This window comes from Meles meles, chromosome 2 (assembly GCF_922984935.1).
Source record: "Meles meles chromosome 2, mMelMel3.1 paternal haplotype, whole genome shotgun sequence".
Classification (NCBI taxonomy): domain Eukaryota; kingdom Metazoa; phylum Chordata; class Mammalia; order Carnivora; family Mustelidae; genus Meles; species Meles meles.
Genome location: NC_060067.1, coordinates 171,089,683 through 171,102,220, shown reverse-complemented (window position 1 = coordinate 171,102,220; position 12,538 = coordinate 171,089,683). Strand labels below are relative to the sequence as shown.

General features: G+C 39.2%; 1 protein-coding gene across 4 annotated transcripts in view; it reads left to right on the top strand.

Moving 5' to 3' along the window:
• HOOK3 (hook microtubule tethering protein 3) overlaps positions 1-12,538 on the top strand; it is a 107,491-nt gene that overhangs the window by 7,200 nt on the left and 87,753 nt on the right. For all 4 annotated transcript variants that reach the window (XM_045997874.1, XM_045997872.1, XM_045997875.1 and 1 more), the window contains exon 2: positions 1,168-1,253. In XM_045997874.1, coding sequence (XP_045853830.1) covers positions 1,168-1,253 — 86 coding nt within the window. The remainder of the gene's footprint in view (positions 1-1,167; positions 1,254-12,538) is intronic.

Sequence of the window (12,538 nt, the reverse complement as noted above, 5' to 3'; positions counted from 1 at the left end):
TGTTGGCACGTCCTGTCATACTCTTTCATTTTGCTAACCTATAAATTGGGAGAGCATGGCCGCATCTGTCTTTTCTCAGTGATTTATTTCCTTCTAAATCTTGGTTGCACTACTGGGTATAATCATTTTTGGCTCAGCTGTATTATCTTACTTATGGAAATAATTTCTGTTTCTCAGCCATGTCATGCTGACCAGTGCAAAGTTAGTTGTTGGTTTTTTATTTTTTGCAAACTTAGATCTAATTCAGAATACCTTTAGGGGGCGCCTGGGTGGCTCAGTGGGTTAAGCCTCTGCCTTCCGCCCAGATCATGATCTCAGGGTCCTGGGATCGAGCCCCGCATCAGGCTCTCTGCTTAGCAGGGAGCCTGCTTCCCCTCTGTCTCTGCCTGCCTCTCTGCCTACTTGTGATCTCTCTCTCTATCAAATAAATAAATAAAATCTTTAAAAAAAAAAAAACTCTTACTACAGAATACATTTAGAATCAAAATTGAATATCTAACCTCAACTGTAGTGAATGTGAGTTCTACCTCTATATAAAGATATTTTGGTTTTGAATAAATGAAGTCTCCGTCTGGCCAGCTTTAAACACGTCTATCTCACAAAATAGGCTTCACATTTTTTTTTAATTCAGTGGCTTAATTTTTTCAAGGACCCAGTTCTTTGTATCCCTCTTCTCTGTTGTACAGTGCATCAGCCTCATCCTAAAATATATTCTGTTAAGAGTCCTAAGATGACTGCTGGTGGCAGTTGAGGCAACATACTTGACCACAGGAAGAAGAGATTGGCTCTTCTTTCCTAGAAACTCAAGTTTAAGCATCTCCCTCCAGTTCTTTGGTTCAAATTGTCTTTGCCCCATGAATCCTGAATTAGTCACTGGTAGAGGAGATGGAGTTACCATGACTTACTTGCTTAGATTGGTCATTTGTGAGGAGAAGGGATGCTGGGATGTCACCAGGTGTCTACCTCAATTTCTTTTCTGCCTAAGGGACAATGAGAACCTGCAGGAAATTTCCCATAAGGGAAAAAATTTCCAACTCTACTGCTTTTTAAAATTTATTCCAACTCTCAAGATGAGATAATCACAAAAGGAAGCCTAAGAAATCTCCTATGTAATTAACCAGTGAATCTCCCCCCCCCGCCCCGAACTCCCCTCCTTTTTTTCCCTAGATCCAGACATTTAATGTGGATGCACCATGCCAGACCGTGGAAGATTTAACGAATGGGGTTGTGATGGCCCAGGTTCTTCAGAAAATGTAAGAATTGCTTTATGTTTTTGTATAGTCTTAATGTGAATGTTTATTAGATTGAAAACATGGACGAAAAAATGTTCACATGAAATGTGTGTTGAGCGCAGGATAAGAGCTATAAATTTCCGTTTTAATTTTGATGACATGTACTTGTTTGGTATAGATTGGCTGAGAGTTTAATTAGGGCCATAATTGTTCAAACACTCCATTGGTTTTAGCAGAATTATTTGTTCTTGTTTTTTTTTTTAGCATAAGCTTGGCAGAAATTTTCACGTTAATGATATTTTCTCATTGTAGAAGAATCTAGAGGCTTGCTTTCTCTTAGGATTTTATTCAAATGTTATATCTATGAAGCCTCCTCTGGCCATTCATATAAAATAAGTGACAGCCATTGCCCTATACTCTGCTGTATCCCTTTTAACCTTTTATGCTCTTCTTTGAGGTATGTAACACCATCTATTCATTTGTTTTGCGATGCTCCCCCTGCCATTCATGTGAGATCCACACAGAGGCAGGGAATTTGTTTTGTTCACAAGGTTTGGTTTTTGTCTGAATCATATGAAAATGCCCTTTGTAGGTCACAGGTGGTTAAATATCATCAGTTTTTCATGATTCAGCCTGCATCATAGATACTCATGTCACCAAATGGTTAAAAGAATAACATACATGTGTGGGATATACGAAACATACCTGATTCTTCTAAGTACTTGAAAAAAGCAATGGTTGTAAAATTGATGTATGGCTATCTCCAGCTTGATCTAGGAAATTTTCAAATAAAACATTACGTGTAAATTTAAGAAATCATAAGGCTCGATGTGACTTCTGGGGTATACTTTTGTGTTTTGAAGCACTGAGCACTCGTAGGCCTTATGTTATTGGAAGATTTGCATATAACTAGATGGGATTTCCTGAAGTTTTGGTAAGAATCCATATCAACAGCAAATGAATTCTTCCTGTTCACTTTGCAGTGATCTATATAGAATTGCCCATCTGAAAAGCAGTTCAGATGCCTGCAATTCAGAGGCTTTGTGTGTCTTTAGAACGAGGGACTGAGGCTTGGAAACTAGCTTGCTGTCGCTTTCTTCTGTAACTACATGGCACATCTCTTCAGATACACAGGAGCATCGACTTTTTGGTGGAGCTTGAAAAGTCTCATTTGAAACCTGATCAGGCTTGGTTCTAGCACTCTGAGAACAGTGATCCTGTGACCTCTGAGTGGTTCCCTAATAATTTTTAGCCTTTGAATGGTCTAGAGTTTCACTGAAGCTAAGTAAGCTTTCTAGGTATGTGTCAGTAAATGAATTTTTTGCTTAAGTTAGTTAGGGTAGGATTTCTGTCATTTGCAGAAACCAGAAGAACTGTACGTGTGTATTATTTTACCAAATCAAGATCATAGTATATATTATGTTCTGCAAACTAGTTAATTTACCAAGGTCTTATAGGCATATTTCTCATCCATACTTGGTTTTTTCCCCTTTTTTCCCCAAAATGTCTTCCTTTTTTCTTTTGTTATGGTAAAACATATACAGAGAAGTATACTAAAAAAGTGATGAATATGTACATGTGTATGTATATTGTGTATGTATTTGTGTATACACATCTGTGTAACCACCACCCAGATTAAAATATATAAGCTATCTAGGCCCAGATGGTTCCCTCACGACCCTCTCTAATCAATAACCCTTGCTCAGTAATAGCCATGATTCTGACTTCTACACCAGCAATTAGGTTTTTTTCTGTTTTTGGACGTCTTACAACGGGAATCATACAGTATGTATTCTTTTTTGTCAGACTCCTTTCACCCAATGTAATGTCTGAGAATCAAATTGTTGCATGTTATCTATTTTAATAACTATAATATGTACAAATTCAAGGAAGTTCAGTTCCTCCTTGTCTCTTTGTTATTTATTGAATGCCTACTTTGTGTCCAGCACTGGTGATACAGCAGTAAGCCACAACCCAATAGCCTTCAAAAAGTTTATAACCTTGGGAAAACCAGATTTTTAAATAACTATGAAAACAAAATTGCTATTATAACTGGTGCTACAGGGCAGAAATACACAATGTTATGAAAGTTTGTAAAGAGACATATTTACCTTAAGTCACAAACATTTACCTGAAAAAATAAAGATCTTAAATCTGAAAGATGATCGGTAACAGATTTCTTAGCATACAGAAGATGGTATACAGAGGAGGCCGTATCAGTTGATGGAGTATGGTCAGCAACACTACCAAGAGAGAGAGGATTTGAGCGACTAAAGCACAGAGAGGGACCATGTTATAGAATGAGAATGGAAAGAGAGATGTTGCTAGACCATGTAGGGCCTTGTGTCTTTATTCCAAGGGATATGAGAAGCAATTTGGGTAGTGTGGAGGCAGGGAAGGGTTGACAGGGTCAGATTTACATTTTGAGTTTTTATTTAAATTCCAGTTAACATACAGTGCAATATTAGTTTCAGGTGTACAATGTAGTGAGTCAACACTTCCATGCAACACCTGGTGCTCATTACAAAAGTGCCCTTCTTTTTTTTTTTTTTTTTTTTTTTAATTTATTTGACAGAGAGAGATCACAAGTAGAGAGGCAGGCAGAGAGAGAGAGAGAGAGAGGGAAGCAGGCTCCCTGCTGAGCAGAGAACCCGATGCGGGACTCGATCCCAGGACCCTGAGATCATGACCTGAGCTGAAGGCAGCGGCTTAATCCACTGAGCCACCCAGGTGCCCCCCAAAAGTGCCCTTCTTAATCCCCATCACCTATTTAAACCTTCTTGTAATCATCAGTGCTCTACAATTGAGAGTCTGTTTCTTCCTTTGCCTCTCTGTTTTTATCCTTTTGCTCTTTTTTTCTTAAATTCCACATATGACTGAAATCATATATTTGTCTTTCTGTACTTTATTTTGCTTAGCATACTACTCTAGCTCCAGCCATGTTGTTGCAGATGGTAAGATTTCATTCTTTTTTGATTGCTGAGTAACATTCCATTGTATATATGTACCACATCTTTTTTTTTTTTTTTAAGATTTTATTTATTTATTTGACAGATCACAAGTAGGCAGAGAGGCAGGCAGAGAGAGAGATGGGAGGAAGCAGGCTCCCCACTGAGCAGAGAGCCCGATGCGGGCCTTGATCCCAGGACTTTGGGATCATGACCTGAGCCGAAGGCAGAGGCTTTAACCCACTGAGCCACCCAGGCGCCCCAGTACCACATCTTCTTTATCCGTTCATCTGTTGATGGACATTTGGGTTGTTTCCGTAATTTGGCTATTGTAGATAATGCTGTTAAACATTGGGATACATGTAGTATCTCTTTGAATTAGTATTTTTGTGTTCATTGGATTAAATACCCAGTGGTGCAGTTGCTGGGTCATAGGGTAGAGATGTGTGTGTGTGTGTTTTGATTGTCGGCGAGGGAGGGAGAGAACAAGTGGGGCAGAGAGAGAGGGAGAAGCAGACTCTGCTGAGCAGGGAGCCCAATGTGGGGCTCGATCCCAGGACCCTGAGATCACAACCTGAGCCAAAGGCAGATGCCTAACAGACTGAGCCACCCAGGCACCCCAGGGTAGTTCTGTTTTTTTAACTTTTTAAGGAATCTCCCTACTGTTTTCTACAGTGGCTGCACCAGTTTTCTTTTTCTTTTTTTTTTTAAGTTCTTGTTTAAAGTCCAGGTTCATTTACATTTTGAAAATATTCTGGCTGCAGGGGTAAAATGAATTAGGAGATGCCATAATGATAAGGAATGATCAACTGGAAAGAAATTTGTAGTAAATCAGAAAGGAGATTATGGTACTTTGGATTAGGAGGTGGAGACAAATGGATAGACCCAAAATAATAGAGAAAAACAAACTTTGATGAATGATAACGGGGTGTGAGCAAAAGGGAGGTATCAAAATTGACTTTAAATTTCTAACTTTAGCAAATACATGGAAAGGGGGACAAACCACTGATGTGGGAATGCTGAAAGGGAATCTGCTGTGGAGGAGTACTGGATATATCATGGGTTTAGTTTGAGGGACGTTGAATTTTTTTTTTTTTTCACTTTTTTATTTCTTTTCAGTGTAGCAGTATTCATCGTTTTTGCACCACACCCAGTGCTCCATGCAATACGTGCCCTCCCTATTACCCACCACCTGGTTCCCCAACCTCCTACCCGCCGCCCCTTCAGAATCCTCAGGTTGTTTTTCAGAGTCCATAGTCTCTCATGGTTCACCTCCCCTTCCAATTTCCCTCAACTCCCTTCTCCTCTCCATCTCCCCATGTCCTCCATGTTCTTTGTTATGCTCCACAAATAAGTGAAACCATATGATACTAGACTCTCTCTGCTTGACTTATTTCACTTAGCATAATCTCTTCCAGTCCCATCCATGTTGCTACAAAAGTTGGGTATTCATCCTTTCTGATAGAGGTATAGTACTCCATCGTGTATGTGGACCACATCTTCCTTATCCATTCATCCATTGAAGGGCATCTTGGTTCTTTCCACAGTTTGGCGACCGTGGCCATTGCTGCTATAAACATTGGGGTACAGATGGCTCTTCTTTTCACTACATCTGTATCTTTGGGGTAAATACCCAGTAGCGCAATTGCAGGGTCATAGGGAAGCTCTATTTTTAATTTCTTGAGGAATCTCCACACTGTTCTCCAAAGTGGCTGCACCAGCTTGCATTCCCACCAACAGTGTAAGAGGGTTCCCCTTTCTCCACATCCTCTCCAACACATGTTGTTTCCTGTCTTGCTAATTTTGGCCATTCTAACTGGTGTAAGGTGGTGTCTCAATGTGTTTTAATTTGAATCTCCCTGATGGCTAGTGATGATGAGCATTTTTTCATGTGGGGACGTTGAATTTGAGTGGTATTGAGACATCAAGAGAAGATGCCAAGTTAGCATTAGATCATGTAGGTCTAAAATACAGAAGAGAAATCCAGAATCAATTTGGGTATCTTAATCTAAGCCATTAGTGTGGATTAAGTCACTTAGGGAATAGTATAGCATAAGAGGAAATACATGTAGCCTGAGCCTTGAAGAACTTTGACAATTAATTCTGGTTAGAACCTCAAACAACAGAGGTACCAGAGAAGTATGAGGAAAGCCAAAAGAATGTGGGGGCTAAGCAGAGAGTTTCATTGGAAATTGCAGATCTTTTCATTTTTTTAGTGATTTCCCATCCATCTGCTTTCCAGCTTCCAAAATTTTATTGCTATTGTCATCTTTCTCTCTTTTTGTCCATGTAGGTTCATGCCACCCCCCCTTATTTTTAATTAATGTGACTTCGTGGACTTTTTTTTTTTTTTAAAGAACAGTTTTAGTTTCACAGTGTGAAATTGTGATGGCAAGGAGTTGCAGTATGGGATGACGAAGTTCTGGGGGTGGATGATAGTGATTGGTGGTTGCACAGCGGTGTGAGTGCACTTAATGCCACTGAACTGCACACTTAAGTTTAAGTGACATTTTATGCTGTGTATATTTTACTACTTGAAAAAAATGTTTTTAAAAATTGAACGTAAAGTATGGCAAATTTTCACATACTCCTTGCACCACTGCACAGGGCCTTCCCCCACCATCAACATATACACCATAGTGGTATATTTGTTGTAATTGATGAACCTACACCAAAACATCATCACCCAAAGTCCCTAATTTACATTAAAGTTCATTTTGTGTTTTACATTCTTTGTATGGGTTTGACAAATATGTAATGATATGTATCTACCATTGTAGTATCACACAGAGTAGTTTCACTGCCCTAAAAATCCCCTTTGACCTAGTCATCCTTCCCTCCCCCCAGACCTCCAACAACCCCTGATCTTTTTACTGTCTCCATAGTTTGCCTTTCCCAGAATGTCATGTAACTGAAATCATAACCATATGTAGTCTTCTCAGATTGGCTTCTTTCACTGAGCAGTATTGCAGTTTCTCCATGTAGCTTGATAGTTCATTTCTTTTTAGTGCTCCCTCTTCTTTGCAGCTTTGGTGAGATGAAATTGACACTTGGTAAATTATACATTTTTAAAGTATAGGATTTGATAAAATTTTTACCTCTGTAGATACCTGTGAAACTATCACTACAGGCAAGATAACGAACGTATCAATCACTTCAAGAAGTGTTTCAGTCCTTCCTTTGTGCCACCCTTTCCTATGCCCAGGCAACCACTATAGATCAATGTGCACTCTCTAGAAATTTATGTAAATGGACTCACACAATATATTTTCTTACTTGAGGGAGAAGGTGTGGCTTCTTTCATGCAACATAACTATCTTGAAATTCATGTTGTTGCCTGTAATAGTTCATACATACTCTGTGGATATACTGTGATCTAGTTACGTGTTTATTCATCTGCGGATGGACATCTGGGTTATTTTAGTTTGGGACTATTACAAATAAAGCCATCTCTGAACATTAGCATACAGATTGGTTGTGTGGACATATCCTTTCATTTCCCTCTAATAAAATCCCACCCAGGAATGGAATGGTTAGACCATATGGTCAGGTGTGTGTTTAATATTTAGGAGACTGCCGAAGTGTTTCCAAAGTGGATGTGCTGTTTTTGCTTCCACAAGCACTGTGTGAATGTTCTTATTTCACCAGTCTCACCATCACTTGCTAAGGTCAGTGGTGGGGTTTTTTTGGGGGAGTGGGCGGCGGTGGTTTAAGGTTTTACATTTAGGTAATCTCTTTTTTTTTAAACATTTTATTTATTTATTTGACAGACGACGGTGAGAGAGGGAACACAAGCAAGGGGGAGTGGGAGAGGGAGAAGCAGGCTTCCCGCTGAACTGGTAGCCTAACTCAGGGCTTGATTCCAGGACCATGGGATCATGATCCAAGCCAAAGGCAGACACCTAACTGAGCCACTCCTTAAGTAAACTCTACAGTTGGCGTGGGGCTTGAACTCACAGCTCTGAAGTCAGAGTCACATGCTCTACCGACTAAGCCAGTCAAGTTCCCCAGTTTTGTTTTGTTTTGATTGAAGTATAGTTGGTAAACAATATTACATTAATTTTGGGTGTATAAGGCAGTCTTTTTGATTTTAGCCATTCTGATGGCTATCTAGTAATAATTCACTATGGTTTGTTTGTTTTCCTAGGATGACTAATGCTGTCCAGCATCTTTTCATGTTTTTACCATCTATATATCTCCTTTTGTGAATGGTTTCCCATAATCTTTTGCCTGTTTTTTTACTTAAATTGTCTTACTGAATTTAGAGTTCTTTATAAATACAAAACATAAAAACTAAATACAAGTCATTTTTCAAATGTATGTTTTAAAATATTTTCTTCCAATCTATGGCTTCCCTTTTTCTTTTTCTTTTTTTTTTTTTAAGATGTGTTATTTATTTATTCGACAGTGTGGCAGAGGGAGAGGGAGAAGCAGGCTCCCCACTGAGCAGGGAGCCCAGGATGGGGCTGGATCCCAGGATCCTGGGATCATGACATGAACTGAACCTGAACAGAAGGCAAAAACTTAACCAACTGAGCCACCCAGGTGCTGGCCCCACCCCGTTTTCATTTTCTTAATAGTGTCTTTGCAAGTCAAAAGTTTTAAATTTTGATAAACTCTAATTTTTAAAAAAATTTTATTTTTAAGTAACTTCTACACTCAATGTGGGGCTTGAACCCACAACCTCAAAAATCAAGAGTCATACATTCCATTGACTGAACCAGCCAAGTGCCCCATGGTTTGTTTGCTTTTTTTTTTTTTTAAATTCAGTTAGCCAGCTTTTTTTTTTTTTTTTTTTTTAATTCTATTAAGAAACATTTACCAAACCCAGGGTCACTAAGATTTTCTTCTGTTTTCCTATACAAGTTTGATAGTTCCGGTGCTTACATTTAGGTCTGCGATGAATTGTGAATTACTTTTTGTATATAAGGATCTATTTTTTCTTCTTCTTTTTTTGTACTGTTTGTTAAAAAGATTCCTTTTCCATCTTTTCAGAACTTTTGATTATGTTGATTTGCCTAGTGACCAGACATCAACCATAGATGATTAGATTCTTGTTTAATTTTTACTATAGATCAGTCACTGAAAACATTAAGATGTACTCTATCCTTTTACATCTATACATTAATAGATACAAAATGAAAACCTTTTTTTTTTCCTTGAGTCTTGAGAGAACTCTGGGTTTTTGGGGGTTTTTTAAAAGATTTTATTCATTTATTTGACAGAGCGTACAAGTAGGCAGATAGGAGAGAAGGAGAAGCATCCCCTCCACCCCCCAGCAGAGAGCCTGACGTGGGGCTCAATCCCAGCACTCTGGGATCATGATCTGAGCTACCCAGGTGCCCCAGGACTGTTAAATCAACTTCTATTTTCAACTTTTTGGTTTGAAGAAAATTAATATTGGCTAAAAAAAAAAAAATGGCAAGCAGAATCCACTTGAGAGAGCACAGGATATTTTATATGAGATAGCAAGAATTTGAATTGGTTGTTTATGCTCTTAAACCTGTGATTCTTGGTTAACCTGCAGTACTTGTGCCAAAGAACAGTCAGCACTTTGCCTGATCCAACTTCGGCTCTGAAAGAAATCTGCTTCTCCCCTGACACTACTTCTGCAGGCTTCTCAAGTGATGGCTATTTTTTTCTCCCACAGTCTTCAAGTACCACTTAGCCCAGAGGTGGTACTCCTTATTGCTGCTTCCACGCCATTCTTCTTCATCTTCCCTAAAACTCTAGCTTTGAATCCTATGACATTATCCATTACCCTTCATTGTTGTTGTCATTCCTTCTCGTTTCGCAGCAATATTGGATCCTGGCACACTGTCGGCTCTCTCCAGTACTGCACTTATCTACATTCTTGGTGATTGGGATGTATACCAAATGATCCTTCATCCTTGGCTACCACTTTCTTGAACTCCTCTCCATTTACCTTGTCTTCAGTTAGATTTCAGGCACGCCTTCCCATGATTACTAATGATGTGTAATCCCCCCATAATCTCCGTTTTCTCATTACCACTGTCTGATTATTGTTGCCTGTCTTTCCATCTCCCTTTCTCTGTATCAAGTCTCCAATAATTCTTTAATTCTCTTGAGTCAGTGGGATTTTAACACTGTCCACCTTCACTGTTCTTTCCTTCCTCTTATTTAGCTCAAACTTTATAGTTAATCATAATTACTTCCCTGCATACACTTTTAGCTCCCCTGCCCCTCTCATATTGTTTTTGTTCCACAAAACCACAACTCTGGTTAAATCTAATGTCCTGCCAGTTCTGCTTCTTACCTATGCAGCTGAACACAGCTGGGAAAAAAATGCAAACATATTGATGAATTTCATACCTGTACCCCTCTGCCAACATTATTTTGACTTTGCCTTGCTACCTGTTACGATACATAGAGCTATAGGGTTGGTGGGGAAGGTTTCTATCTTAAAGTCAGTACTTAACACTTTGTATATTACATCCCATTGCCTATTACCTACAAGAATGTCACTTTACTAATTTGGTCCTCTCTCCTGCATCATCACTTTTCCCTTCTCTGCTGGATCATATCTACTAGCATGCAAACGGTTACTTCTTTTATCTTTAAAAATACTTATGATCTCAAGGTGCCCGTGTGGCTCAGTTGGTTAAGTGTCTGCCTTAGCTCAGGTCATGACCCCAGGGTTCTAGAATCAGGTCCTGCATCTGGCTTCTATGTGGCAGGGAGCCTGCTGTTCACCCTGCCTGTGCTTATGCAAATTCTCTCTCTCTTTCTGACAAATAAAATCTTAAAAGTAAAAATACTTCTGATCTCACTTCTATCAGTCAATTTCTCCTCCCCTTTGTAGCAAAAACTTCTTTAGAGAATAGTCTGTACCTAGCTGTTTCAGATTCTTAGCTTCCTGCTCTTTTAAATCCACTTTTCACTTGGAGATTTTTTTTTTCCCCCACCATTTTATTAAAACTGCACTTGTTAGGACCATCAATTATCTACACAGTGCTGATTCTTTTTTTTTTTTTTTTAAGATTTTATTTATTTATTTGACAGAGGTCACAAGCAGGCAAAGAGGCAGGCAGAGAGAGAGGAGGAAGCAGGCTCCCTGCTGAGCAGAGAGCCCCGATGCGGGGCTCGATCCCAGGACCCTGAGACCATGACCTGAGCCGAAGGCAGAGGCTTAACCCACTGAGCCACCCAGGCGCCCCCACAGTGCTGATTCTAATGGCCAATTCTCAGTCCTTATCAGGACCTGGCAGCAGCATTCGAAGGATTTACCTCCTTGTAACACTTAAAAATTTGGTTACAGGATACTGTTAGCCTCTGGGTTTTTCTCCTGTCTCACCTGATGATCTGTATTTTTTTTTTTTTTTTTTTTTTTTTGCTCATTTTTTTTCTCTTCTGTCCTACTTCCTAACGCTGGAGTGCTTAAGGACTTGTTCCTCTACTCTTTTCTGTTTGCATTCACTTACTTGATGACTTCATCTGGTCTCATGGATTTAAATAGCATCCATATTCTGGTGACTCTCAAGTTTATATCTCCACCATGAATCTTTGCTTTGACCTCCAGACTTAAACTCATTATCTATTCGGTGTCTCCATTTGAGTCTCAAAGACCTCTCAGAGTTGTCATATCTAAAACTAAACTTCCTATCTTCTGCCTAAAACTCAGCTGTCAGAAATCTTCTCATTTCAGTTGTTGGCATTTCCTTCCAGTTGATAAAACCATAAAACCTTCCTTTCTTTCCCCATCCCCATCGAATCTGCCAGGAAATCCTGATAACTATACTTTTAAAATATACCTATGAAGTCATTTAAATCTGGCTTTAGCTCTGACTTCCAGTTTACAGAAAAGCACAGAGGCCAGAGGAACAAGTTACGCTAAATGTGGAAACAATCAGGCAAATCCAGAAAGTGAGCTGTTTTACAGAACAGTTGACCTATGGTCTCCTCAACAAGTCAATGCCATGAGAAAAAAGAAAAGGGGTCGACTGTTTTAAACTAAAGAGCCCAAAGAGATAAGAAACAGACTGTAACCAAAAACAGACAGTAACCGAATGCTTTGCATGGTTCTTCTTGGGATTCCTATCATAAGCAGCAACATGGATGAATATGGAAGACGTTTATGCTTAGTGAAATAAGCCAATCCCAACAGGACAAATAGTGCATGACTCCACTTACATGGAAATATTTAAAATAATCAAATGCATGGAAACAGGGATTAGAATGATGGTTGCCAGGAGGTAGCAGTTGGGGCAAATGACGATGAGTTGTGGTTCAGTAAGTTTGAAAGTTTCACTTATATAAGGTGAGTAAGTTGGGGGTTCTGCTGTACAACATTGTGCCTATAGTTAATAGTATTGTGCACTTAAAATTTTATTGAGAGGT